Source organism: Scleropages formosus, chromosome 2, assembly GCF_900964775.1.
Source record: "Scleropages formosus chromosome 2, fSclFor1.1, whole genome shotgun sequence".
Classification (NCBI taxonomy): domain Eukaryota; kingdom Metazoa; phylum Chordata; class Actinopteri; order Osteoglossiformes; family Osteoglossidae; genus Scleropages; species Scleropages formosus.
In genome coordinates, this window is record NC_041807.1 from 5,929,439 (window position 1) to 5,954,597 (window position 25,159).

General features: G+C 42.3%; 2 protein-coding genes across 4 annotated transcripts in view; one reads left to right on the top strand and one right to left on the bottom strand.

The window, feature by feature from the left end:
• srgap2 (SLIT-ROBO Rho GTPase activating protein 2) overlaps positions 1-7,092 on the bottom strand; it is an 88,998-nt gene extending 81,906 nt beyond the window's left edge. Inside the window, exons 1-2 of one of the 2 annotated variants that reach the window (XM_018758582.1) lie at positions 6,794-7,092; positions 5,325-5,762 (exon numbers count right to left, since the gene is read on the bottom strand). In XM_018758582.1, the coding sequence (XP_018614098.1) occupies positions 5,325-5,391 (67 nt within the window). In that variant the 5' untranslated portion in view covers positions 5,392-5,762; positions 6,794-7,092. The remainder of the gene's footprint in view (positions 1-5,324; positions 5,763-6,793) is intronic. The other variant, XM_018758583.1, reaches the window with a different exon arrangement.
• A 392-nt stretch (positions 7,093-7,484) lies between these two features.
• LOC108938218 (protein FAM72A) lies at positions 7,485-11,421 on the top strand. 2 transcript variants are annotated; one of them, XM_029249675.1, is made up of 4 exons: positions 7,485-8,004; positions 9,264-9,341; positions 9,883-10,007; positions 11,272-11,421. In XM_029249675.1, the coding sequence occupies exons 1-4, from the start codon at positions 7,859-7,861 to the stop codon at positions 11,388-11,390; spliced, it is 468 nt and encodes a 155-aa protein (XP_029105508.1). In that variant the 5' UTR covers positions 7,485-7,858; the 3' UTR covers positions 11,391-11,421. The 2 variants fall into 2 exon arrangements, with proteins under 2 accessions (XP_029105508.1, XP_018614101.1); XM_018758585.2 differs by having other exon boundaries at positions 11,296-11,421.
• Positions 11,422-25,159: the final 13,738 nt, after the last annotated feature.

Below are 25,159 nucleotides of genomic sequence, written 5' to 3' on the forward strand. Positions count from 1 at the left end.
CAAATCAATCTCCCTGGCAGAAAAGTTTTTGTCAGTTTGTTTTGCCCATCACCCTGGGTCAGCTATAGGCTACCAAAAAGAACATCCCAAAGACTTCTTCCTGTGCCATCACTGGTCCTGGCACTACACCTACACTGTTGAAAAGGGTTTAACATAATGCCCCCACCTGATCGATATACAAGGCCTAATATGGCCTCCATTTTCAATGGGGGGGGGGGGGGGAGAGAAGAAAAGACCATAATGTAGTAACTAAAGACTAAACAAAAACTGATTATATCATATACATGTTGACTTTCATGACAATATCAGGGAAAATCAGCACTACTGAGCTGGAAGAATTTTTACAACTGGATGACAGATCTCTTTTCACCAAGATCAGAAGGCACATTAATGCTCCCACCTAGTAGCTCAGAAAAACTGCAGAGAGGATTGTCTAGAACCAATTTGCACCCCATTCATTAACACACTCAAATGGAGCAGAGACAGGCAAAATGCAGATTAGATGTCCAGATTAGTGTGTGAAATAAACACAATTTACCTTTAACTACCAACTAAATGTAGTTCAGTAAGAGTATGGCAAGTTACACATATTAAGGGGAAAAATTCAATTTGGGCTTTACAGTTGCCAAAAGAGCTTTGTCATTCTTCAACATGTCAGAGGGTTATTGTTAATACTTGAATTTCACCCTAATTTCTCCCAGCTATGGTGGGATTTAAGTTTATAAAAAAAAAAAAAAAAGTACATTTTTCTCCACTCTGACAAATCATTTCTTAGGCTGCTTGGACTGATATCATCCTCCACCCCCAAAACAAAGCCAAGTTTCGCTCTCAAATCCTTTCCGATTGCTTCATAACAAGGGGTTGCCAGTTTCTGCCCTACTTCCCCACAACATCTCCATGTGAAAGTCTTTGGATCCACAGTGTGCGCTACCAAGACTAAAAGTGTCAGGCCAGAATGGAAGACGACAGCTCTCAAAATTGCTTGAGTGACTGGAATAGTCCAAAAACTGTGCCCAAACTAAAATGCTACCTTGTACCCCAAGCCCAAAGACCTTGAACCACTAACCCTTACAGACCAGGAAAGGGGAGTTTGTGAGATACACACGTACTGCCTAAAATCGCTTGTCCCAAGCAGGGTCACGGCAAACCAGAGCCTAACCCGGCAACACTGGGCACAAGGGGACACACCCAGGAAAGGACGCCAGTCCATCGCAAGGCACCCCAAGCAGGACTCGAACCCCAGACCCACCTGAGAGCAGGCCCCAGCCAAACTCACTGTGCCACTGCACCCCCTGTGAGATACAGTACCAGTCAAAACTGAATACATGTGGACAACCTGGGACAAGTTACATGAGATAAAGCAGAAAGAAGAGAAGACAAAGCAACAGACAAGTGCACTACAGCTCTGGAAGTGTTGTACAAGAGCTGTGAAGACATGTATTTTGACATCTTGTTCAAACTTGTTACCTAAATACCTAATGCATTAAAAAAAAAAAAAAAGGTCAGGTCCAGGTTACATTTACATTCATTTAGCAGATGCTTTTCTGCCAAGTGACTTCCAGCAAACACTACGCAGTGTGTTCTTTTTCACTAAAGGTGACAAAGTGCTAGATGCACTACTTACAATGAGTCATCCATCTGTAAACGAGTGGAACACATTCCTTTTTTCACACACGTACTGTGGGCAGTGTCGAGTAACCAATTCACTTGAAACAAATGTCGGACTGTGGGAAGAAACCAAAGTACCCAGAAGAAAGCAATGCACGCAGGGAGGAAACACAAACACAAACTCCATACAGACTTTGCAGGGACTGACCCCACATCCTCTTGCCCCACTCAGGCACTGGGCCATGGTGCCAATCTGCCAAAAATGGTAAAGCCTGGGCAAGACATTTGTTTGCATCCGACTTGGTAAATTTCAGTTTGCAGTGGAGAGCTCACAAAGAAAAACCAGTTTCTTGCAACACAGTTAACATGACTGGTGTTCTGGGAAGATGTGCTACAAGAATACTGGGCTTCAAGGTTACAGTTTAGCGCTCAAGCTAAACCACGTACAATTTCTCCACTGAACACCTGCCAACTTCGAATGAGCTCAAAGTAATGTGACAAACAAAAGCTGAAGGCACAGGAGAGGAGCAAACAACTTGGAGTGAATGGCATAAACAAGTGCTACAGTGTGGAACACCAATTCTGAAAGAGGATGTGAAACTGGTTGTCCGAAAAAAAAAAAAAAAAAAGCTTATTGCCACACGTTTGTCTGTTTTGCTGAGTCACTGACTACTTGATTTTGGTGATTTTTAGCACAGATGGATAATCGTTTCACAACAGAATGGAATTCAGGTCTTAACTCAATCATTACATCAGTGACATTTTTCATACAAGTTGCTACACACAGGATCTAATGTCACTGAAAGCAAGGCGGAGTGAACAGGAGGTAGGGGTGGGGGCATGCCATCCTTAACACACTGTATTCAGTGCAACAGAAGAAACTGGGCCAGGAAGCTGTGACCACTCACTTTCTCATTTCACCCAAGTAAGGGATCGGGCTGCCTGCAGAACGGGACTCCTTCACCTACTTTTCAGAATACCAACACTTTAATATTTCTGGAGTACCCTTTTATTAATATCAGGTATATGATTCCATTTTGTTTGGTGATGACATATTCTTCCCTCTAGGAGTGTAGATTCATGTTTCACACAAAAATGGCTCAACTAGGGAGATGATCTGATAATCCAATACTGAAAACAGTCCCAAAGGCTGCGTCACTATTACTATATACAGACACAGACACACACACACTTTCAAAACCGCTTGTCCCATACGGGGTCGCGGGGAGCCGGAGCCTAACCCGGCAACACAGGGCGTACACACTTTTATATAGAAATGCATTTACAAGAAGCAAGGAGAAAGCACTGCTGGCAGCTTAAACAGCAGCTGGTAAAATTTGCACAACTTCCTCTTAAAATTCCAATGTCTCATTTGCATAAAATGGCAGTTAGGATCACATACCACTCCTTCCTGGGGAATCCATGCAATTCCTGTTATTTTGTGTGGTTGTGCATAAGGCGCATGCACACACACGCACGCACGCAATTTTCAGAACCGCTTGTCCCATACGGGGTCACGGGGAACCGGAGCCAACCCGGTAACACAGGGCGTAAGGCCGGAGGGGGAGGGGACACACCCAGGACAGGACGCCAGTCCGTCGCAAGGCACCCCAAGCGGGACTCGAACCACAGACCCACGGAAGAGCAGGACCCGGTCCAACCCACTGCGCCACCGCACCCCCGTGCCTAAGGCATTATTCCAGAAATCCTACCATGACACCCCATACACACACAGACACAATTTTAAAAATCGAGCAATACCAAAGCCTTTTTTGATCACGTCACGAGTCTGTGAGGCAGCGAACAGCATCAGTGAAGACTATTACATGCATCCATCAGCCTTAGCGTCACTCCCCTTAATGAGTCCAGTACTTCCTGCTGCATTTTACAGAAACTTCTTTCCCTCATTTTACCATGTGGACAGCAGGTTGGGGGGTTATGCAAGATTTCCACTGCCCCTGCTTAAGGGGGAGGTGCTCGACTGTGGATCCTACACCAAGCCCTCCAGAACCAGCCGTTTGCGCAACTTCATCTCTAGTAGAGTGCCAGCTGCTTGTAGTTCATGATCCCTGCCCAGGGAAAGTAAGCACGTGCAGCACCACTCTCCGCAATTCTCCCAGAAGATGAACGAAACGATCCTGCATTTCTGCTCAGAGCTGCTGTCTTTTTTTCAGATCATTTTTTAAATTCTCTTGCTCTGGCGCCCTCCATTCAGCAATAATATCGGCACGTGCCAAACGCCAGTGGAGTAAGTGTGTGAGTGACAGCCCCAGCAAGGCCTGCTGCGCTGCAGTCCCACACAACAGTGCAGACAGCCTGGGGGCTGCAGACAGTCACGCCACATGCCCCGATCATCTTCCACATGCTCCTGGGCAGCCAGCTTCTCATGGTCCACCCTGTGTCAGCGTGTCAAACTGGAGCATCTTCTACATCTTCCAGCGCTCTACTGATACCATGGCTACATCAGAATCCACACAGTGCATGCACATACGACAGAAACCACTGAGTTTTCACAGCAAGTTTTAGGAGCAACAGTGAAGCAGCCATGGTCAGCTGAGCAGTTCATGCTTCTGCCCTCTCTGTGCACCACCAAGGAGACTAAGGTATTAATGTCCAGCTGGTGCTTTTGTAGCACAAGCCAAGGTGTCACAAGTTTGTGTGTGTGTGTGTGTGTGTGTGTGAGAGAGAGAGAGAGATTCTGGCTGGCGTCCAACACACTGTTCAGCGCCACATACATGATACACGCATTGCGTGCACACCGCCTCCTAACACACGCTTTATACTAGCCTTATGGAAATTGCTTAAAATACTGAAGCGTCTCTCGTGGGAAGGAGCGCAAGCACATCTGCGACCGCGGGAAAAAGAAAAAGAAAAAGAAAAAGAAAAAGAAAAAAGGGGGGGAGGGGGCGGAAGGGGGTCATTGTTCCACGCGCTTCCTCAAACCGGAGCGTCTTCCTGTGGAGAAGGCGGGAATCTCGGCGCTCAGCTCACACTTCCCCCTCACTTCCCTTCCCGCACTTTTTTTCCGCTGGAAAAATTATAATTTAAGCAGTTGCGCAGCACGGCATCCAGTATCGTTGAGAAATGACGGGCGAACGTTTTTGTCAGCGTTAAGAACACCGCCGCCCCGCCCTTCTCTGCCAGATGAAAGAAAAAGTCAAAGGATGCAGAGTCCATGAACAGCGTTCGGCCAGAAACGGGTACACCGACCACACACACACACACACACACACACACACACACACCTGACACATGGTGCAGAAACGCACTCTAAGACACACGAAACGGTAGGAGCACACAAATCACGTAGTAGTAAGAGACGCATTACTACTGTGCTTTACGTAAATTGTTCCAGCTCGCGGACCGATCCGATTGAGAAGAACAGAAGCGCATCGCCTGTGAAGTGTGTGTAGAAGACACTCGACTCGTGCTCCGATGTGCTCCGGCACATCCCGCCTATCGCAACCGAGTTCCAGGGTGAATGTAACAGAACGAGCGCAGCTCAGGGGACGACGACGACATTTACACACACTCCCTGCCCGTTATACACTGTCCGGGAGGTTAGTGGACTCGGGGCGAGTGTACCGTGTGTGTCGTGTCCACGACCAGGATCAGTCAATGTAAGCGCATCTAGGCACACGCACAATAGTACACACACACACACACACACACACACACACACACAATACGACGACGTGTCATTTCAGACAACTCACCCTTGACTTGAGTTTCATATTCGGCTATTATTTCCTTGTCTTTCCGGAATTTGGCCGGAGACGTCATTTCTCTGGTCGCTCTCGGGCTCGCCGAAGGAAGTGACAGTGTAGAGCAGTGAAAGAGGCACGGCGACCGTGAGCACTGTGGGCGCGCGCTGCGGACGCACCGACACACTCCACACTAGGGCCCGGGTTCTTATTGTTCCCACCGCCGTTCACATCGGCCGCATTATGAATTATGAGATCCCTGTGTCTGTTCCTTCCTCTTCCACGGGCGGTCCTGATCACGGCTGCGGCACGAGAGCAGAGGAGCGGATTGGCTCCCTCCTCCTGCTCCCCCGGTAGCTTAGTGCGGGACCCCACGGCTCCCACGAAGACGGTCCTTGCTGTGCGATTTCAGAGATCCGTGGGTGACGTGTGGCGTAGCTCCTCTTTCCCCTGCAACGCACAAGTACACAGGTTCGAGTGCGTGTGATCCTGCGGAACGTGAATACACAGCACGGGAGCACGCATGACAGCGGCGCGCGATCGGGGTCTACGCTCCAAACCCAATTACATCATCGTGACACTCAACAGGGACCACGGACACTGTTGAGCGCGCGCACACAGAGTGAGGCACATCACCCCCATCACCACGCGCCGCACTTCAGCGATTAAACCCCCCACCGAAAAACAAGCGTAACTGTGTGTGAGCGACAAAATCCGAATTGCGCTGCAATCTGAACAATGCGGACACAATTGCTGCTTCTCTTCTGTCTAGTGAAATCACGTGTAAAGCCTAAGTAAGTTGTAGTCATACTTGGACATTCAGATTTCAGTACTATATAAGATTAATCAACAACAGCCTGGAGCTCCTCAAACACTCGTAGGTGCCAGAGCGACATACTACTGACGACTCCAACAAAAACACATTCATTTAAGTGAGTGTACATACACTGAGTCAGCAAAACAATTACAATTAACTCTGTCTGTTCCGAGTTGTGCCTTTTTTGTCCCCATCGTAACATTCCACTGCAGCAATCTTCCAAAGAAGTGTCGGACAGTTAACTAACCCGTTACTGGTAACCACGTTAGATCATCAGGACTCCACAACGAGCATTTCAACTCTGGTTTGCGCTTCTACTGTACATGATATCCGCCCGCGTAGATTTTACACTAAACTAAGTTTAGATTAGTTCTTCTTGATGCTGCATGGTTGAGCGCCACAGACTGTGTGATCCTGGTGCTTCTTTCAAACATAAGACACTCTTTTAAATTAATGCTTATACTATACTACAGAAATGGTAAGTAGCTCGGCTTCCATTTTATTTCGCGTTGCTAATCTGGCTAAACTAACCTAAAATACAGAAAAAAAGCAGAGAATCTCTTCTCAGGAAAGCTATTTTTTCTTAACATAAAACCCTTAACAGATTATTATAGGATTAAAGTTCGCCTGTTTAGTCAAGACACAGTAAAGCGTGCGCATGTACCTGGAACAGGATTTTCCATTTGGTTTTCTCGAGTTGGTTAAAGACCACTTTCCACCAGCCTCATTGCTTTCAACTTTCGAACATTTCTCCAGTCTCTGATCGCAAGACCCGCCCCTATGGATGGGATATGAAACTTGGATCATCTCTCCATTGGTGGATAACACTAAGAATGACAACACAGCCAACAAATCAGCTCGAGAAGAGCCCTTCCCCCTGAAAAGGGCAGTGCCCCCTTGTCAGTCACTGAAATGAGCCAATGAAATGTGAATTGATAGTTTGGAGGACAGTATTCGATTTTACTCAATTAAATTGTGTCCCAACCATTGTAAAATCAAAGTTAAATTAAAATAATTAGACAGTAAAACATATCGCATATGTTTATATAACTGTTAATCATAATGTAAGTAATCGTAGGGACTTAGTAAGGTTTTGTCGCTCGCTTTTCTTTGTGACCAATAGAAAAAAGGGAACGGAAATAACGGATATTGATTTGCTAAATGCTGTCTCTTTAACACTATGCCAGCCAATGGTAGACATTCATATAACTCGTTGTCCGGATATGCTCCAATCATCGTCCACAGTGTATACTCATGTGACCCAATAGTAACTGGGGCTTGGTTTCGGGGAACCAATCCGTGTAAGAGATGGCACATTTTGAAAATATTTCAGGAAGTTTCTAAGCTCCCCTGTCAGTTTGATAGGTACGGTGTAAACAAAAAGAAGCAAGAAGGAGTTTGCTGTTTTAACAGTATCACTCCTTTAAAATACTGCTGCCCGATGAATTCTATTAGAAGTTACAGTTAGCTAATAGAATTAGTTCGGTAAATAGCAAAATTCATCCTGTTGAATTACTGACTTTCAACTACCGGCGTCTACATTCGGTAACCATGAATGGGTTTGTAAATGTGATAATTAGCGATCAGAACGATTAGCTAAGTTAGCTAACTTTCTGAATCTTTTTTTTGCGAAGTTGGCCGTCGCGTTGTCTCGTGATCTTTCTTCGAAAGGAGGTAGTGTGTGGTGGCTTAACCAGGACTTGGTGTCCGTGTCGCAGTCATCATCATCATGTCGACATCCAGTTTCAAAAATAAATGTGTCACTCAGGTCTACTGTATATACTGCGACAGTTTATTGTGTACAAGAGGAATGAAGGCTGTGCTCTTAGCAGACACAGACATCGAGTTGTTTTCCACGGACATACCGCCTAACAGGTGAGTAATAAAATAGTGTTCGTTGGAACGACGTATTCCTATTACTGTACTTACTCAGTGTTACACGTCTACTGTACTAACTAGCCATGACGTACCTCCACAGGTAACTAACTTGTTAGCGATTTAGGAATACTACAGTACTGGGTCCTGGGTTGTTAACTGAAGTGTTATTTCAGTACTAACCGGATACGAGCTAGTACAGGTGTGAGCAACTTATTAAATAAGCGACTGCTTTTCTCCAGTGACACATACACAGTGATCACTGTAGTATTTAGCTGACACCTGTATCCAAGGTGATTTACACTGCAGGACAGGCTAAACAGAATGTCTCGCAATCAACCCACTCGTAGACAGCATCTTACACACATAGACAACACTGTGTGGGCAATTTAACGTTACCCATGTCATGATTCGCCCCTGAGAAGACCCACCTGAATGCATCGGAGAACACGCAAACTACATACTGAATGGGGAACAAAAGCACTTCCAGTTGTACAGCCTACAGTGTGGGAAGTACCAGCATTGCAATACCTGCTGTATTACTGTTCGCCCATGTTATTGCAGTACTAACTTAGCTAACCTGTGAACACATGGCAATCTTATTGCAATACTCAATAGCTGTACCACCTAATGGGTGAGTAGCAATATTGCTGCAGTACAGTACTTACTAACTTCCTAAAAAGTGATTAAGTAAGACAGTTATTAGGAATTCTAAGTGCAAACCCTCTAAGAGGATGCTAACTAACCATGGCATGTAGTGGCTTGCGTACCGTGTAAAAGACACATGGCAGTGTTCGTAGGGATACCAACTAGCTATGTACTCGATAGGTGAGTCACTACCTCTTACTGCAGTACTAGTTCACAGTGCACTTGCTAACAGGTGAGTAACAGTGTGTTATAATAGTTTTAAATAGCTATACACCCCTAACAGATAATTAACTAACAATGTTGTTACAGTACTAACTAGCTATTCCCTAACAGCTAACATGCAATTGTTTGCAACCAAGTCATAACTTATCTTTATAAACCATCCTGTGAGATGCATACTGCCTGCAAAGTCTGATATGTTACTGTGTTTTGTGTTAGAATAAAAAATACACACATAATAAAATTCAGAAGTTAATATTGTATTACCTAACATGCTTTGTTTTTCCCAACAGATGGGTAGGTGTCCACTACCTGAAACACATAGTGTAAATGTCATTAATTTGTGTTTAATGCTATTATTGACCGTACTCTCTCTCATTTTCTTGCTATAGGACCGTGGACTTTGTTGCCAGCTGCTATGCCACTGAAAGCTGTCAATGCAAACTAAGAGACATTGCATGTCTGAAGTGGTGGGTGATTCTTTACATTATGTCACAAAATATTTTCACTCAGTTGTTCTCACACTTGTATTATTTATATTTGCTACTTTACTGATCATTCACATGTAATATGTATTTATTTTTAGCATTCAGTATGAAAGCACATGGCTTCTGGATAAGCCAAACACTTTTTGTGTTATACATCTGCAGAAGGACATGGCTGACTGCAGCCAGTGTCGTGACAGAACAGTCCACTGATTGCACATGGGAAAGTGTCACTGTCCTGTTGACCTGCTTTGGAGCACACTTAAATACTGAGAATCTTTCACTTAAACAGTTTCCATTTGTCTGCATTTTAAGATTCTCAGTCTTGTTCAAAAGCACCATCCTGTAAATCTTTTTGGTAAATGCAGTTGTTTAGGAAGCTTCACTTGTTTGTCTTTTCGTATTGTTCCTTTCCACTCTGTTTGAAGCAGACACGTGATATAGGGTGGCTCACTGTGGTTGCTTATACATTGGTTGGCACTCTGAACAAACAGCTGATGCCTTGTTTCTTTTCTCTCACCCCTAGTGGGAATGTTGTGGGCTATCACGTGGTGGCTCCATGCAAGCCCTGTCTGATGTCCTGTAACAACGGTCACTTCTGGATGTTCAATAGCGATGCGGTCTCCACTGTAAACAGGCTGGACCCATCAGGTGAGGAGGCCTGGATTGTGGTCTCACTTGAGTAGAGCATGCTCATGGCTGATAGCAGTGGACCACTATGATTTTATGATACAGTTTGGGATTTGCATAATGCTTGTTTCTCTAGGCAGTTATATGGCAGTTTTACATTGTCCTGCAAATTGAGTTTTTTAATTTAAATGTAAAAATGTATTTTTAGTTATTGTTGCTGGAGAGAAGTGAAGAAAGATGCTCAAAAAAGCATGCTATCTGCACCACCCTATTTCTGCCATAATTGAAATATTTTCTTTACAAAAGTGCTATTGAGGTATGAATTGTACTATAATTTGCACTTTATTTAAAGTGAATGTATGTTTTTTTTCATTTAAAAATTGTCAATGACGTTAGTCCAATTTGTTTTGACTTTTATATATATATTTTCTGTATAAAATGATTTTTTTAATCTTTAATCCTATCATCACAATAAGGTACACGCATGCATCTTTGTTGCATCACATTTCTCTGAGTATTACTGGGTGCATAAAACAGACTGGTCAGATTTGATTTTCTTGGCAGTAATAAAAAGAGCATGGTTGTGTTCTAATGTGTGTGGGGAACAGCTGGTAGTGTAGTGGTTAGAGCTGCTACCTTTGGACCTAAAGATTGCAGGTGTGAATCCCACCTTTGTCTGTAATACCCTTGAGCAAGGTACTTACTCTAAAATTGCTCCAATAAATTTCCCGGCTGTATAAATGGATAAATAACTGTTGGTTGCTTAACATTGTAGTTCATTTTGGAGGAAAATGTCAGATGAATGTGAATGCAAGACTGTCTGCCATATAGAAGACCAGTACATTACAGTGTAGGTGTGCGCACACACACACATGGCGTCTACAATCGCTTGTCCCAAGCGGGGTCGCAGCAAGCCAGAGCCTAACCCAACAACAGAGGGTGCAAGGGCAAAGGGGGAGGGGACACACTCCGGACAGGATGCCAGTCCATCACACGGCACCTCAAGCAGGACTTGAACCCCAGACCTACCACAAAGCAGGCCCCAGCTAAACCCCACTGTGCCACAGCACCCCCCCAGTGTAGGTGTATTTGTTGATAAATCACTTTGTATTTAGTAACCACGTATATCAGTTTCTAAAGTAAGAGCAGGCAGTATGCAATCCAGCATTTCACATTTTAGTAAAATGTCGACAGCACACTGGTTTTACACTAGAAAAGGATCTCTTGGTAGCAGTAAGCAGAGTAGTTTTGAAAAACAGTGGCATGAATGTTTGTTTTACCCAAGGTGTTTATTTGGACAAATCTTCAGGACTGAACTTGCTGCTTTGGGGAGATCTTCCAGAGCTGGATGACCAGGAAGATGAGAACCTTGACAGCCAGTCTGAGGAAGAATTTATTCGGTAGGATGGCAAGATGATGCCACTAAGATCACCCCCCCCCCCCCCCCCCCCCATCTGCCTCAATGAAGCATAGTCTCTCAGGATCCCACTTGTCAGCTATTAGTAATGTACACTGCACAAAAACAAATGCATCTAAAACTCTCGCTTTGTGCACAATCTAAGATTTTATATCCAGTGACGAGTGCTGGCAGTATTGTATACAATTTGTCTCCAACCATGTAGCATTAATTAGTTACACAGTTGTTGGTGCTGAAAGTGACTTATGAAACATCCTTTGGAGTGTGCTTATAGTTGAATGCACAATATTTATTTCTCTCTGGTGAATTTGTGTGTATGCAAACTGGTTTCGAGGGATGTGTAGCAAAATCTGTTTCATACCTGTAAACTGTATGTGTTAAACTAAATGAAATTAAGCAACTGTAGAACAGTAGCAACATTATAAAAAGACGCTATTACAGTAAAACTGAGACAGGCTCCAGTAATGGTAGAGTTAAGCTTTAAACTTCTGGTTGTAAGAGCAATTAGTTGCCAGTCATATCAAGCACTTGCATGTTAACAAGTGTGTGTGTGTGAGTGTGAGTGTGTGAGTGAGAATGAGAGAGAGAGAGCAAGTATGCTAAAACTGGGTAGATGTGTTTTTGCCATGAGGTAGATTTTTTTTAAATGTAATTTCCATTTAGAGCATATTATTTTAGGTGATGTTAAAATATGAAGTTTAATTTACAGTACCATCTTCAAACCACCTCATACAATCATTGTTTATTTGCTTTGTGCTGATTTCAGTTGCCTATCTGCTGAGATGTATGTCACTTTGGAGAAAAGTGTGTGCTAAATGAGCAATGATGTGCACCAGGAAATGGAAATGACAATGACTGAAGTAAATTACTGCCTATCAGAAGCTTTGGAACAATGTATTAATGTACACTTTTAAAAATAATGTTTACAATATTATTACAAAACTTACTGATTTTGGTGGGTCACACTATAGAAAAACCAAATTGTGTTGTCTAAAATAATGTAGCAGAAACTAGTGAAGACCTGTGAAGAACAGTGTAAATAAATAGATACTAGAGAGCTTTTGTTATACCTTTCTTGTAATATTTTTGAGTAACATGGCTTATTTGGGTATCTGAAGGCCTTAGACATTGGGATGACAAAACATGTACTTGTACACCACCCTCACCTGTCAGTTTAGTTTTAGTATAAAACTAATTGACTGGCAGATTTTTTTTGTGCCGTAACCTAGTGACAATGCTTAGTGTTGTGGATCTGTAGAATGGCTATATGTGTGAAAACAGTCAAAATCACAAGGTTTGAATTCTAGCCAAATTTTGAAATCCTTGAGAAAGTCCATATTAATTCAAAGATGGATTGTGACAGTTATGTTAGTTTCATCTTGTCCTGAGAAGTACTGCAGTACAGTGTGTCATTTTGTACATAAGGGTAGTTGATGTAACATAATCTGGTGAACAGTAGTTCACATGTGCTCAAGATGCATTAAAGCTTGCTCAGCTTTTGTTGTATTTTTAAAAACCACACAAATTGCTATACATCTGAAATTGTCAAAAAGGTAGTTGATAACATTTCTTCATTAATATATTTTCATAAAACAGCTGAAATAATTCTTCCTTTCTAGTTATGTATCTTATGTATGAAGCAATTCAGTCGTGTTTGGAAGTAATCTGCTATTATTGTTGGGCATTGTAGGACAACAGGTTAATCAGACACATTTCGAGCTGCCGTTTCCTTTCATGTTACATGTGAAAGAATATTTGAAATCAAATGATATGCTTTCAAGTTGAGGTATTTTACCTTGTCTTTAATAATGGTACATAGACCTCAAACTATAAAGAGGGATTTTGATTGCCATCAAATAAGCACAAGTATATCATATCTAAAACGTATTTACGGGTACTGAATAGGTATAATTTATTTTACTGTTTTACCAGAGTAAAAATTCAAATAATTCAAAAACATAATTCCATGTGCTGTTAGCTGCCCCAAGCATATGCATTTTCTTTTCATAGAAGAATGCATACTTTTTGTTTCTTATTCATTGCATTAACTTGGTTGATTTATATCATTTTATTTTGGTTATGGCTGACCTAAAAATTTAAAAGATATCTCAGTAGAATTACCTTAAGGGGTAAAATTAAAATGAACTGAGGTAAACTGTATGTCTAGGAATTTAAATGAGGATCATGTTTTAAATGTAACTTGTGCTTATTTTTATTTATGTAATTCCTTTCAGTGGTTTGTATTAAGATTTTTTTTAAATGCTGATGTGTTTTCTTGTGATCTAATTGTGCTTTGCTTTTGTTTGGGATGGAAATGTACCTTTTAAATTGCACTTGAGATATATGTTTGAAGACTGAGAATTTTTTGATGTGTTAATATTAAAGATTTTAAAAATATTATTGTGAAATTCAAATGATGCTAATTCAGATTGGTTTTAAAATCTGCAAAACTATGTTGTCTTTTCTGGGGTTCGCTAAGTGCGGCAGAAATGGATGGTCACACAAGTTTTTTTCAGCTGTCAAGTGTGTGAATGAGTGAGTGAGTGAGTGAATTCCAACCTTCATAGATTGTTACAGGATGGACAATTTTGTTCCCTTCCCTGCTGAGAAAGCAATTGACATTACTGTTAAGAGCTACCTAAACATCATTACAATAAAGTGATGATCCAGTGTGAACAAGAATGGTTCTAATTTTACTGTTATAACTTATTTATTGCAAGAACTTACATTAATAATATATTACTGTCTGGGCAACCCATAAATTACCAAATAGGCATTGTCTCAGCCAAAACCTTTAGTCAGGGTTGTCCCTTTTCTGTACTTGAACAGACACCGATTGCATGTTACAAATTTTAATGGGTTTTAGTGGCTCAGCCACCAGATACAGATTTCTTAACAAAACTGTTTTGACTGTAGAATGTAATCTAAGGATCTGTTTAATTATTTTCCAGCTGGCAAATTTTGTTTATTCTGAGCAAATATTCCTAGTAGCTTATACTTTAACTGGATAGTTTAAATTTATAAGCAATATCAAATTAATCATAGGTTTACAGTGTAAGCTACATTGTCACCACTCTCAAGGAGGTTTATTTGTCTTAGCTTAGAAGTGGATTTTAAAAGCCTGAACTTGTAAAACAGTGAAGCAGTTAAGTGAAAAACTAGTTGCAATACATAATCTACAAATGTACAGTGCTGTGAAAAAGTATTTGCCCCCTCCCTGAATTTTTTTTTTTTTTTTGCATACTTGTCACAGTTAAATGATTGAGATCATCAAACAAATTTTAATATTACACAAAAATAACCTGAGTAAATACAAAATGCAGTTTTTAAATGATGATTTCATTTATTAAGGGAAAAAAGCTGTCCAAATCTACCTGGCCCAATGTGAAAAAGTAATCCCCCCCCCCCCCCCCCCTTTGTTAAATTATGAATGAATTGTGATTAACCACATTTTTTGGAAAGCTGAGTTAAATTTCACTTGCCACACCCAGACCTGATTACTGCCAGACCTGTTGAATCAAGAATTCACTTAAACAGAACCTGTCTGACAAAGTGAAGCACATCTGAAAAAGCAACACATCATGCTGCGAGTTAAAGAAATTCAAGAACAGATGAGAAACAAAGTAATTGATATGTATCAGTCTGGAAAGGGTTACAAAGCCATTTCTAAGGCTTTGGGACTCCAGCGAACCATGGTGAGAGCCGTTATCCACAAATGGAGAAAACTTGGAACAGTGGGGAACCTTCCCAGGAGTGGCCGGCCTACCAAAATTACTCCAAGAGTGCAAAGATGACTCATCCAGGAGCTCACAAAAGAACCCAGAACAACATCTAAAGAACTGCAGGCCTCACTTGCCTCAGTTAAGGTTAGTGTTCATGATTCAACAATAAGAAAGAGACTGGGCAAAAATGGCATGCATGGGAGAGTTTCAAGGCGAAAGGCACTGCTGACCAAAAAAGAACACAAAGGCTTGTTTCACATTTGCCAAAAAAACATCTTGATTATCCCCAAGACTTTTGGGCAAATATTCTGTGGACTAATGAGACAAAAGCTGAACTTTTTGGAAGGTGTGCATCCCGTTACATCTGGCGTAAAAGTAGCACAGCATTTCATAAAAAGAACATTATACCAACAGTCAAACATGGTGGTGGTAATGTGATGGTCAGAGGCTGCTTTGCAGCTTCAGGACCTGGATGACTTGCCATAGTTGATGGAACCATGTATTCTGCGCTCTACCAGAAAATCCTGAAGGAGAATGTCCGGCCATCAGTTCGTGACCTCAAGCTCAAGCGCACTTGGGTTATGGAGCAGGACAATGATCCGAAATGCACCAGCAAGTCCACCTCCGAATGGCTTGGAAAAAAAAAAACAAAATTAAGGTTTTAGAGTAGCCTAGTCAAAGTCCGGACTTAAATCCGATTGAGATGCTGGCATGGCCTTAAACAGGCCGTTCATGCTCGAAAACCCTCCAATGTGGCTGAATTCAAACAATTCTGCAAAGAAGAGTGGGCCAAAATTTCTCCACAGTGATGTGAAAGACTCATTGCCAGTTATCGCAAACGCTTGATTGCAGTTGTTGCCGCCAAGGGTGACACAACCAGTTATTAGGTTTAGGGGGCAATTACTTTTTCCACAGAGGGCCAGGTAGGTTTCGAGAGCTTTTTTCCCTTAATAAATTAAATCATTTTAAAAACTGCATTTTCTATTTACTTGGCTTATCTTTGTGTAATATTAAAATTTGTTTGTGATCTCAATCATTTAACTGTGACAAATATGCAAATAAAAAAATCAGGAAGGGGGCAGATACTTTACTATACACTGCCATGAAAAAGTAAGAAAATAGTTATATACTGACACTTATACAGTATGTTATATATGATAACATAATTTTCCACATAGTATTTCAAAAATTGTAATGTTTATTTTAAACCTCCCATTGTCTTCTTGCTGTATACAGGGCTATGCCAAGCCTATCCCAGAAAGACAGGGTGAAAGGCAGGGTTCACCCTGAACGTGATGCCGGTCCATCGCCTGGCAACGAGCATCACACACATTTACACACTATGGGCACTATTTAGTCAACAATTAACTTGAAACATACAGTTGGGTTGTGGGAGGAACCTGGAAGATAGTGATGCTCACACTGTGCTCACTCGACACAGACCGAGATGGATTTGAACTTGCAGCCAGACCCACAGCCCAGGAGCTTGCTGTGCTGCCACACTACCCATAATTATATTCGTTTCTACCAGTTTTACTCAGTGCACAGTAGCATTTGTATGTAAAATTTCTGCTTTTAAAAGGAAGCCAGAAAATAAGTTTATTTTATATGTTTATATTACATCGTTTAGCAGACACTTTTCTCCAAAACGACTTCCAATAGTGTAATCAACCCACACACCTTATTCACCAAGGTGACTTGCACTGCTCAATACACTACTTACAAAGGGTCACTCATCCATAGATCAGTGGAACGCACTCTCTCTCACTCACACACTATGGGTGACTTAGAGTTACCCATCTACCCTAATAACATGTCTTTAGACTGGGAGGAAATCGGAGCACCCAGAAGAAACCCACGCAGACACGGGGAGAACATGCAAACTCCACACAGACTGAGCAGGGATCAAGCTCACGCTCTCTCGCACCACCCAGGTGCAACGAGAGAACAGCACTACTCGCAGTGCCACCGTGTCACCCGTATGTCTATGGGATTTTTTCATTTAAAAACTTTTTTTAGGTTTCTAAAAGTGAGTGACTCAAACTGAATGAATTGGATTCATAGAACAGTTTAGCCTGTGATTCCTGACTCAGGCTTGAACTCAGCGCCCAGTGATTCAGACTCAGACAGAAAAGCTCTGGACTGAGGACAAATGCATAAATATGAAATTAGTTTTGAGATTAACTTCTCATCTTGTGAACATTATGATATTTCTCCCATGAAGTGTGCTTCTTATTGAGCACTGTATTTGGGTTAACCTTGAGCTTTGTTCCTGCGCTTGACCCTTTTGACTTGGTTGTTTCACCAGTGGAGAAGTGAGAAGGCCTCACAAGTTCACTTGCTTTACACTGTGTCTTCCTGCAGATGCACAATCCAGTAAAGGAGCATCTGTGCCACAAGTTATTTCCCTGAGGGAGCTTTTCACATAAAGTACTCAGGGAGTTCCTCTACCATCTGGAACAGAGATGTAGTACAGCAACACAAAGTGGGGAGACATGACATGACATGCACTTATGAAGATGAGCAGTGTTTAGCAGCCACAGAGGAACACCCTTCATCACTCATCATTCTAACTCATCAGATCATTCTTCTTTTCTCATCATACCAGGAGGTCACTGCCAGAATGAAGCTACTTCACCCACCAATCATCACCATCATCCCTGCTGCAGCCTTACATGGTTCAGTCACCACAGAAATGACCAGTTAGGGAGAGAATGATATATTTTATGTGTTTTTAGTGCGGTCCTCTGGGGTCAGGCAGATTGACCAAAACACCATTCGTGAGTTTGTGTTGTGAATTCCAGACAGAACCTAACATGCCACTATACAGTATTGTGCAGTTAAATTTGATATTCAGAATGGTAACTCATTACTATTAATCTGATGCTTGGCTGATCATTTTACATGAAGCAACTTGCAATATTTTACCCATTTATTTAGCTAGGTATTTTCACTGGAGTAACTCATGGTAATGACCTTGATCATAAATAATTCAGCAGTGACAGAGACTGAGGCATGATCTAATAATCTTTACATTACAACTCCATGTCTGTGATCACCAAGATACCTCACTTACTCGCTATCCTTAACAGCTTGGTCAAGGCAGATTCACGGTGGCCTGGCACCTACCCTGGAAGCTCAGGCTGCAGGGCTAAGCAGGGCACACCCTGGTGGGACACCAATCCATCAAAGGGTAACCAAAAACAGTCACATACTATTAGTGAATTAGAGACACCACCTGAAGCATGACTTTGGACTGTAAGAGGACACTGGAGAACCTTGAGAAAAACCCACATGATCAGAAGGAGAGCATGCAAACTCCATACATTAAGCCAGTTTCAAACCTATGCCCAAACAACACAGGAGCTGTGATGCTGCAGTGTTACCAACCCCAACAGGATATCTGCTCTCTCCACATTAATTATAGCCCATTAATTGTTATGGATAAAAGAGTAAGTAGGCAGTGTATACTCAAGAATCAGTTTCCTCACAATGCAGGCCAAAGAAGATGAGAGGACTCAAGGAAATGTGAGGAGGCAGGCTCAAAAGAGACAGCTCCAGTCCCCTACCCCACAGCAGGTTCTAGAATGATTAAGGAGTTAGACTTCTGACAGAAGTAGGGAGTTTCAAATTCCAGGCAATGGTCATGTTTTCTGGTGTTGGACAAAATACATAAAATGAGTTGCTTCAGGAGACCTCATGTTGTATAAACGGCTGATGTAATGTTTGTTGGTCTATCCCAGAAGTCTATCACAGGCTCAGGTTCAGTAATTTTAGCAGAAATGGCAGAAACTTCCCAATAAATGTGGACGACCATGTCCTATATTTCTTCAAGCTCAATGTGGATTTGATTTTAATTATTTCTGCAACAACCAGAAAGACTCCCCATAAGCTTCAGAAGTTGTATTTCATTACATCACTGGGTGTTCATGGTGCATTATCTCATGCACATGGCTGCTTTCAGGGATTCTAACACTTTTAAAAAGTTCATTGCCAAACATCTCCTCTGAATAGCTCTGGACGGAACTCCCCCACTGATGGAGTTCAAATGATTCATACTGGAATTTAATTAGTGAACTCTGAAGGCCCTCATCTTCGAAGGACTGATCCTCTTAGTCTGAGGGAACTTAAATGAAGGAGCCACATCACTGGGTATTATTCAAAGAAAGGAAAGGATAGGCAATTCTCCAGACCCCATTACGTTATGCGCTCACGTCTGGCCAAATAAACAGTTGTGGTTTTGTAGCTCTGAGCAAGTGTAATTAAATGAGGTTGCAAATAAATGAATGAGATCATCTTACAGACAACTTAGATGCCACAGCTAAGTACCCCAAGGGTAACCCCATGCACTAGTTGAAACACCTATGCAGTCATATTGAAGGTGTTTTTTTAACTGATTGATTTCCAAACATTTTCTTAACTCCATTTCAGAAGGTTGCACCTATTTGATAGGGTGCTGCCAACAGCTGAGCTTTGGTTTTGTTTGACTACAGAAATTTTTCAAAAATTTTACTCAAAAAAGTGCACAAAAATGGACAGTGAACAAAATGTGAGCCCCATACATAATGTCTATCTATTTAAGATGCTCAGTTGAGAACTTCTCACATGAGTCTTCCAATGAAGAACTCAGCAAACAGTCCATGTGGTTTTCAGTCTCCATCCTTGTCTGTCTGTCCCTTGCCTTTTTACATACTGTGGAAAAACACAAAGTGTGTAAAAAGTGTAACTGAACTGGGCATGAAGTGTGTACAAAGTGTAACTGCCAAAAATTCTCCGTTTGTAATCAGATCTCAGGCAAGCAAATAAGGACTTTGGCCAAAGCAAGTTTGATATTCCATGTACACTCATGACATATCATACACTTTCAGGTGGCAGAAGAGATAGGACTGAGCTCAGTACTCAGTACTCAAGATGAACATTTGTTCAAGGCCCAGAATAATCCTGTGACATTCCTATGATGCTGCTGAAATGTTATTTAAATTGTACAGGAGATCAGCAATGCTGGAGGGTCAGCTCTGTTGCTAAGAGAAGAGAGTCACCCTTGTGCTGTGGGCATGGCCTATTTCTTAGCCACTTCCTGTAAATTGCCATTTTTGCTGACCACATTGTCCCGAGCCACTGGAGGCATGCGGTGTCACACCATTCATTGAGGGAATAATATCCCAGGCACTGCTGCTCATCCTCTGGCATGTACCCATGCAATTATCTAGGGATGTATAAACAGCCAAAGGATTACAGCTATTACCTTGTAATCAAAGGCACCAGGTTAGAATCCCACCTTGAATCTTGGTACCTCTGAACAATGTATTTGCCCTATGTTGAATTAAATGAAATGGGTAAATAATTGTAAGTAGCGTAGAATACAAACCTAACCAGTAATTTAAGACTGTCAGTAGTTACTAGAATAATAATAAGGATAATAATAATAATAAGAAGAAGAAAAAAATAGTAACTCATTCCTTTAGTTATGTGAGACAAGAGAGCCAACCTGTTATAATCGGCTACTTATGCGTTAACAGGCCAGGAGGTTCAAACCTGTTTTCCATGGAGCAGGATTATGTGTCAGACATTCTGATGTTCACTTCTCACCTTCATTACTGCTTCATTAGAGTGTGTGGAAGCAATTCGGCAGCGACCGCTGAGCGGTTTATAGGACTCTCAGTCGATTCTGGCACACGAGGGATCCGGTTTAGTCACAGGGTCATTATGTGCAGCTGTATTTGTGGAGGCCACTGCAGTACTTGAAAGCCCTCTCTCTGCTATCAGCTATGTTGAGCAAGATTTACAAAGGCAGCCAAATGTCATTTTTCCACGCGTGCCTCAAATGGTTTTCCAGCTCCCCCCCCACATCACTCCCACCCGTTTTAAAATCTCTTGAGCTGTATATCAGCTAATGAAAAAGAGAACACGTTAATCTGGTGTATCTCTTTTTTGTTTGAACTCTGAAGAAAAACATGTTGCACGGTGTTAGAGGGCTTTTATATCTGTATATGAAAGCCTTAAAAGACATGTTAGCTTATGCAACATAAATGTCGACACAATGTTGTTTGTTAATATTGGTTTTCCATTTAAAATGCTTCCTGAAGGCAATGACGGCGTTATAAATCTGAACCCCATAACTCAGTAATTGACATCTCGAGTTCTATTTAGCAGATTAAAAATAAGAAAAAAAAAGAAGAAAAATTTCTCATGGCCTCATGGTCTGTGGCACAGGCTGAATCAATTTAAGAATGCTGCAATATGAATGCTGCCCAGTGAGATTATTTCTTTTTCACTCTCACAGCTTTGTGGTGCATGATTTGTGACTAAAGATTTGCATTCATGAGGCACTTTTGAAAAAAGAGCCAGTACAATTAAGAGTAATAAAAGCCTTAACAAAGACAGGCTGTCAGCTCTGAAACTTCCCACTCAATTAGTGTTTCTGTCACTCCTGCTACACAGACTATTGTTAAGAACTGTCTTTTTCTCCTGACAGTGGTAATAAGAGCAGTACACGCTTGCACACACAAAAAGGCGTTAACTGCTATGTCAATTAATATTTTCCAAGGAAAGAGCAAAAGGATTTGCAAAAGCAGGGAACTATAACATTGCCTTCACTAATAACTGTGTCGAATAGTGAAGCCAACTAATTTTAGAGCACAATGCCATTGGAATCATTCTGAGAGGAATCAAGTGCAAAATGGCGCTATTGTGGCTGTTTTGTGGCGGCTTGTGCTGGACACTGAGCAGCGAGACTCCGCCACGTGGCCGAACGATAAGTGCACTGCTCTGGGCTACTAATGCAAGTATAATGAGTTCATATCATCGGGAGGAATCAGGAGCCCGAGCCTTAAGCAAAATAACATGTCCATTTTACCACTGTAGCTATGAAAAATTGCTTTCACATACATTCCTGGTTAAGTGCAGAATGCAGCTGTTGAACAAACAATTGCAGTTATGGGTCTTTTTCAGCATGGACTACAAAACCACTTTAAAAAATGTCTCTTTAAGTTGTTAACCTGTAACTGTAAAGGTCAGTGCTGCTGAGCTCTTTCCAGAATCATGTAGGACCTGTTGAGACTGTAATTCACTCTTGGGTGTTATATCCTGAGGGGGCGCAGTGGGTTGGACCGGGTCCTACTTTCTGGTGGGTCTGGGGTTCAAATCTCGCTTGGGGTGCCTTGCGATGGACTGGCGTCCTGTCCTGGGTGTGTCCTCTCCCCCTCCAGCCTTATGCCCTGAGTTGTCAGGTTAGGCTCCGGTTCCCCGCGACCCCGTATGGGACAAGCGGTTCAGAAAATGTGTGTGTGTGTGTTTTATCCTACAGGTTTCTTTTTAAAAGGAAAAAAGCTTAACAAAGATGCATGTGCAACAAGTGGCACTGTGCTCAAATGTTAGTTAATACTACTTAGAAGAAAACTTACATTTGTTTTGCTGACACTTCTCTTCAAAGCAACTTACAATGTTAAGCCACCCACAGTTATTTACCCTTTGGCCTAGAGAGCAGTGGAATTTCACTGCAGTGTTTCAGGATGGGTACCTTCCCAACAGGTACCACAGCTGGAGGTGAGGTTGGAACCTGCAATTTTTGGGTAGAACAGGAGTTGCACTGACCACTAGGCTACCAGCTGCTCCATCTCAGGTTGCTGTTTTCCATAGATCATTCCAGAATGGCTGTCATTTTGGTGTACAAGTGCAGAGCACACAATGTGTGCACTTTTTTCACCTCTTGGCCTCCAACATACATCCTTATCACTATTCGTAACAGCTAATCCAGCAGCTGAGCTCTCGATTGCTTTTTATACAATGACAAAAGTGCTGGCCACTTGAAATGAAAGCACACACTTTCTTTCCAGCTGAAAATACACTCAAACGCGACTATTTCCTTGCTCTCAGCAGGTCCTGGTGTAATGTCCCGTTGCCTTGCAGTCGGGAGGATTTGGTTTCACATCCCACTCTTTCTGCAGTTCGACTGAGGAAAAATATTTCCTCTGATTTGATGCAGAGTAAGAGTTAAAAAAATAAAACTGTATAAATGAGTAAGTAATTGCAAGAAAAGTTGTGTACAACCACGTAGTAATTTGCCCTCGATAGAAGTCTAGGCTAAATAAATGTTATTTAAATGTAAAATAAAGCCTGAGGACACTTCAGTCAATGTTCCATTTTATATGTGGTCTGCGACTAATTACAAATGAAACGTTTGCTTTGGGGAAAAAGAGAGAAGGTTGAAGAACAAAACGTCGATTCACACCGTCGCTAGAGCCTAGAGGTTTTATCACTAAGTACAGTGATTTAATGGCGGATCTGGGAATGTGGCACAATGATCGATAGAACAAAGATCTCTTCAAGGATCTCAACGCGTGCTCTGGCGCCACCTAGTGGTTGCCTCTGAAAGTAATATGGGCATTCAGTAATTCTGCAGTCGCTTTTCTTCTCCACTTACAATGTTTAGCTATTCATAGTTACTTACCCATGTGTACAGCTGAGGAATTTTTTTGCTTGAGCAAATTTAGGGTATGTACCTTGTTCAAGGGTACAGCAGCTGGAGGAGGGATTCAAACCTTGACCCTTTGAGTGCAATGCAGCATGATGACATACCAACTACCTAACTTACAGAGAGTTGTGTTTCTTTTGCATAGGAGCTTTTGTCTGTGTGACTGAGCCCATGGAGATAAAAAGAAAACAAAGAAAATAAAAAGTGTTTTACTTATATTATATATAATATGTAATTGTATTTATATATGCAATACGGGGGGTGCGGTGGCGCAGTGGCGCAGTGGGTTGGACTGGGTCCTGCTCTCTGGTGGGTCTGGGGTTCGAGTGCTGCTTGGGGTGCCCTGCGACGGACTGGCGTCCTGTCCTAGGTGTGCCCCTCCCCCTCCAGCCTTACGCACTGTGTTGCTGGGTTAGGCTCCTGTTCCCTATGGCCCCATATGGGACAAGCAGGTCAGAAACTGTGTGCGTGCGTGTGCGTGCGTGTGCGTGCGTGTGTGTGTGTGTGTGTGTGTAGTACATTTCTATAGAACATATGACAAATTACAAATGCAGGGTCTGAAACATTCCTACATGTAAGAATCCCATGCACTACTTACACTACAATGGTCTTCCACTTCTGCAGAGATGTGTGCAGGGGGCTACACTGTGCACTGGAAAGTAAACCAACCTTACCTAGAGAGGTCAAAAAGTGTCCCACAATCCCACAGTAAGACTGCTCAATGCTACTGCAGTGCAGTGTGAGGTATTGATATGTACACAGGGCCCCATGCTGGGAGGTACCTAAGAGTTCTGGGCCATCTGAAAAAATACTGCTCTGCCCCCTAGCCAAATAATATCAATTAAATATTACTGAAATTTCTGTGTGTCCTGGTTTGCAAGTGATGTTGTCCATTTGGCACCTTCACATGGGTGCCTCCAGCACGCATTAGAATCGTTTGCAGCCGAGTGTGAAGCGGTTGGTATGGGGATCAGCACCACCAAGTCTGAGTCCATGGTTCTCTCACAGAAAAGATTGGCATCCCCCTCTTCAGATAAGAGGAGAAAATTTGACCCAGGTGGAAGAGTTTGGGGGTCTTATTCACGAGTGAGGGGAGAAGGGAGCATGAGATCGGCTGCAGGCTGGGAGCAAGGGCAGCAGTAATGTAGTCACTCTACCAGACTGTAGTGGTGAAGGGCGAGCTGAGCTATAAGGCAAAACATTCTATTTACAGGTCGGTCTACATCCTTACCCTCACCTATGGTCATGGGTAATAACTGAAAGAATAAGATCGCATATACAAGCAGCTGAAAGGAGTTTCTACGCAGGGTGGTGGGTCTCACTCTCTGTTAGAAGGTGTGGAGTTCAGCCATCAGGGAGGAATTCAGAGTAGAGCCACTACTCTTCCGCATTGAGAGGAGCCAGTTGAGGCGGTTTGGACATCTGGTAAGTATGCCCTCTGGGCGCCTCCCTTTGGAGGTATACGAGGCACAGCCAACTGGGACGAGACCCTGAAGAAGGCCCAGGATTTGCTGGAGAGATTACATCTTTGGCCTGGGAGTGACTGGGGATCCCCCAGGGT

Bases quoted from the DNA above. Each gene is read 5' to 3' on its own strand.
- LOC108938218 (XM_029249675.1), top strand. From the start codon at position 7,859: ATGTCGACATCCAGTTTCAAAAATAAATGTGTCACTCAGGTCTACTGT. The intron at 8,005-9,263 runs GTGAGTAATAAA...TTCTTGCTATAG, and splicing joins ACGGACATACCGCCTAACAG to GACCGTGGACTTTGTTGCCA. The intron at 10,008-11,271 runs GTGAGGAGGCCT...GTTTTACCCAAG, and splicing joins AAACAGGCTGGACCCATCAG to GTGTTTATTTGGACAAATCT.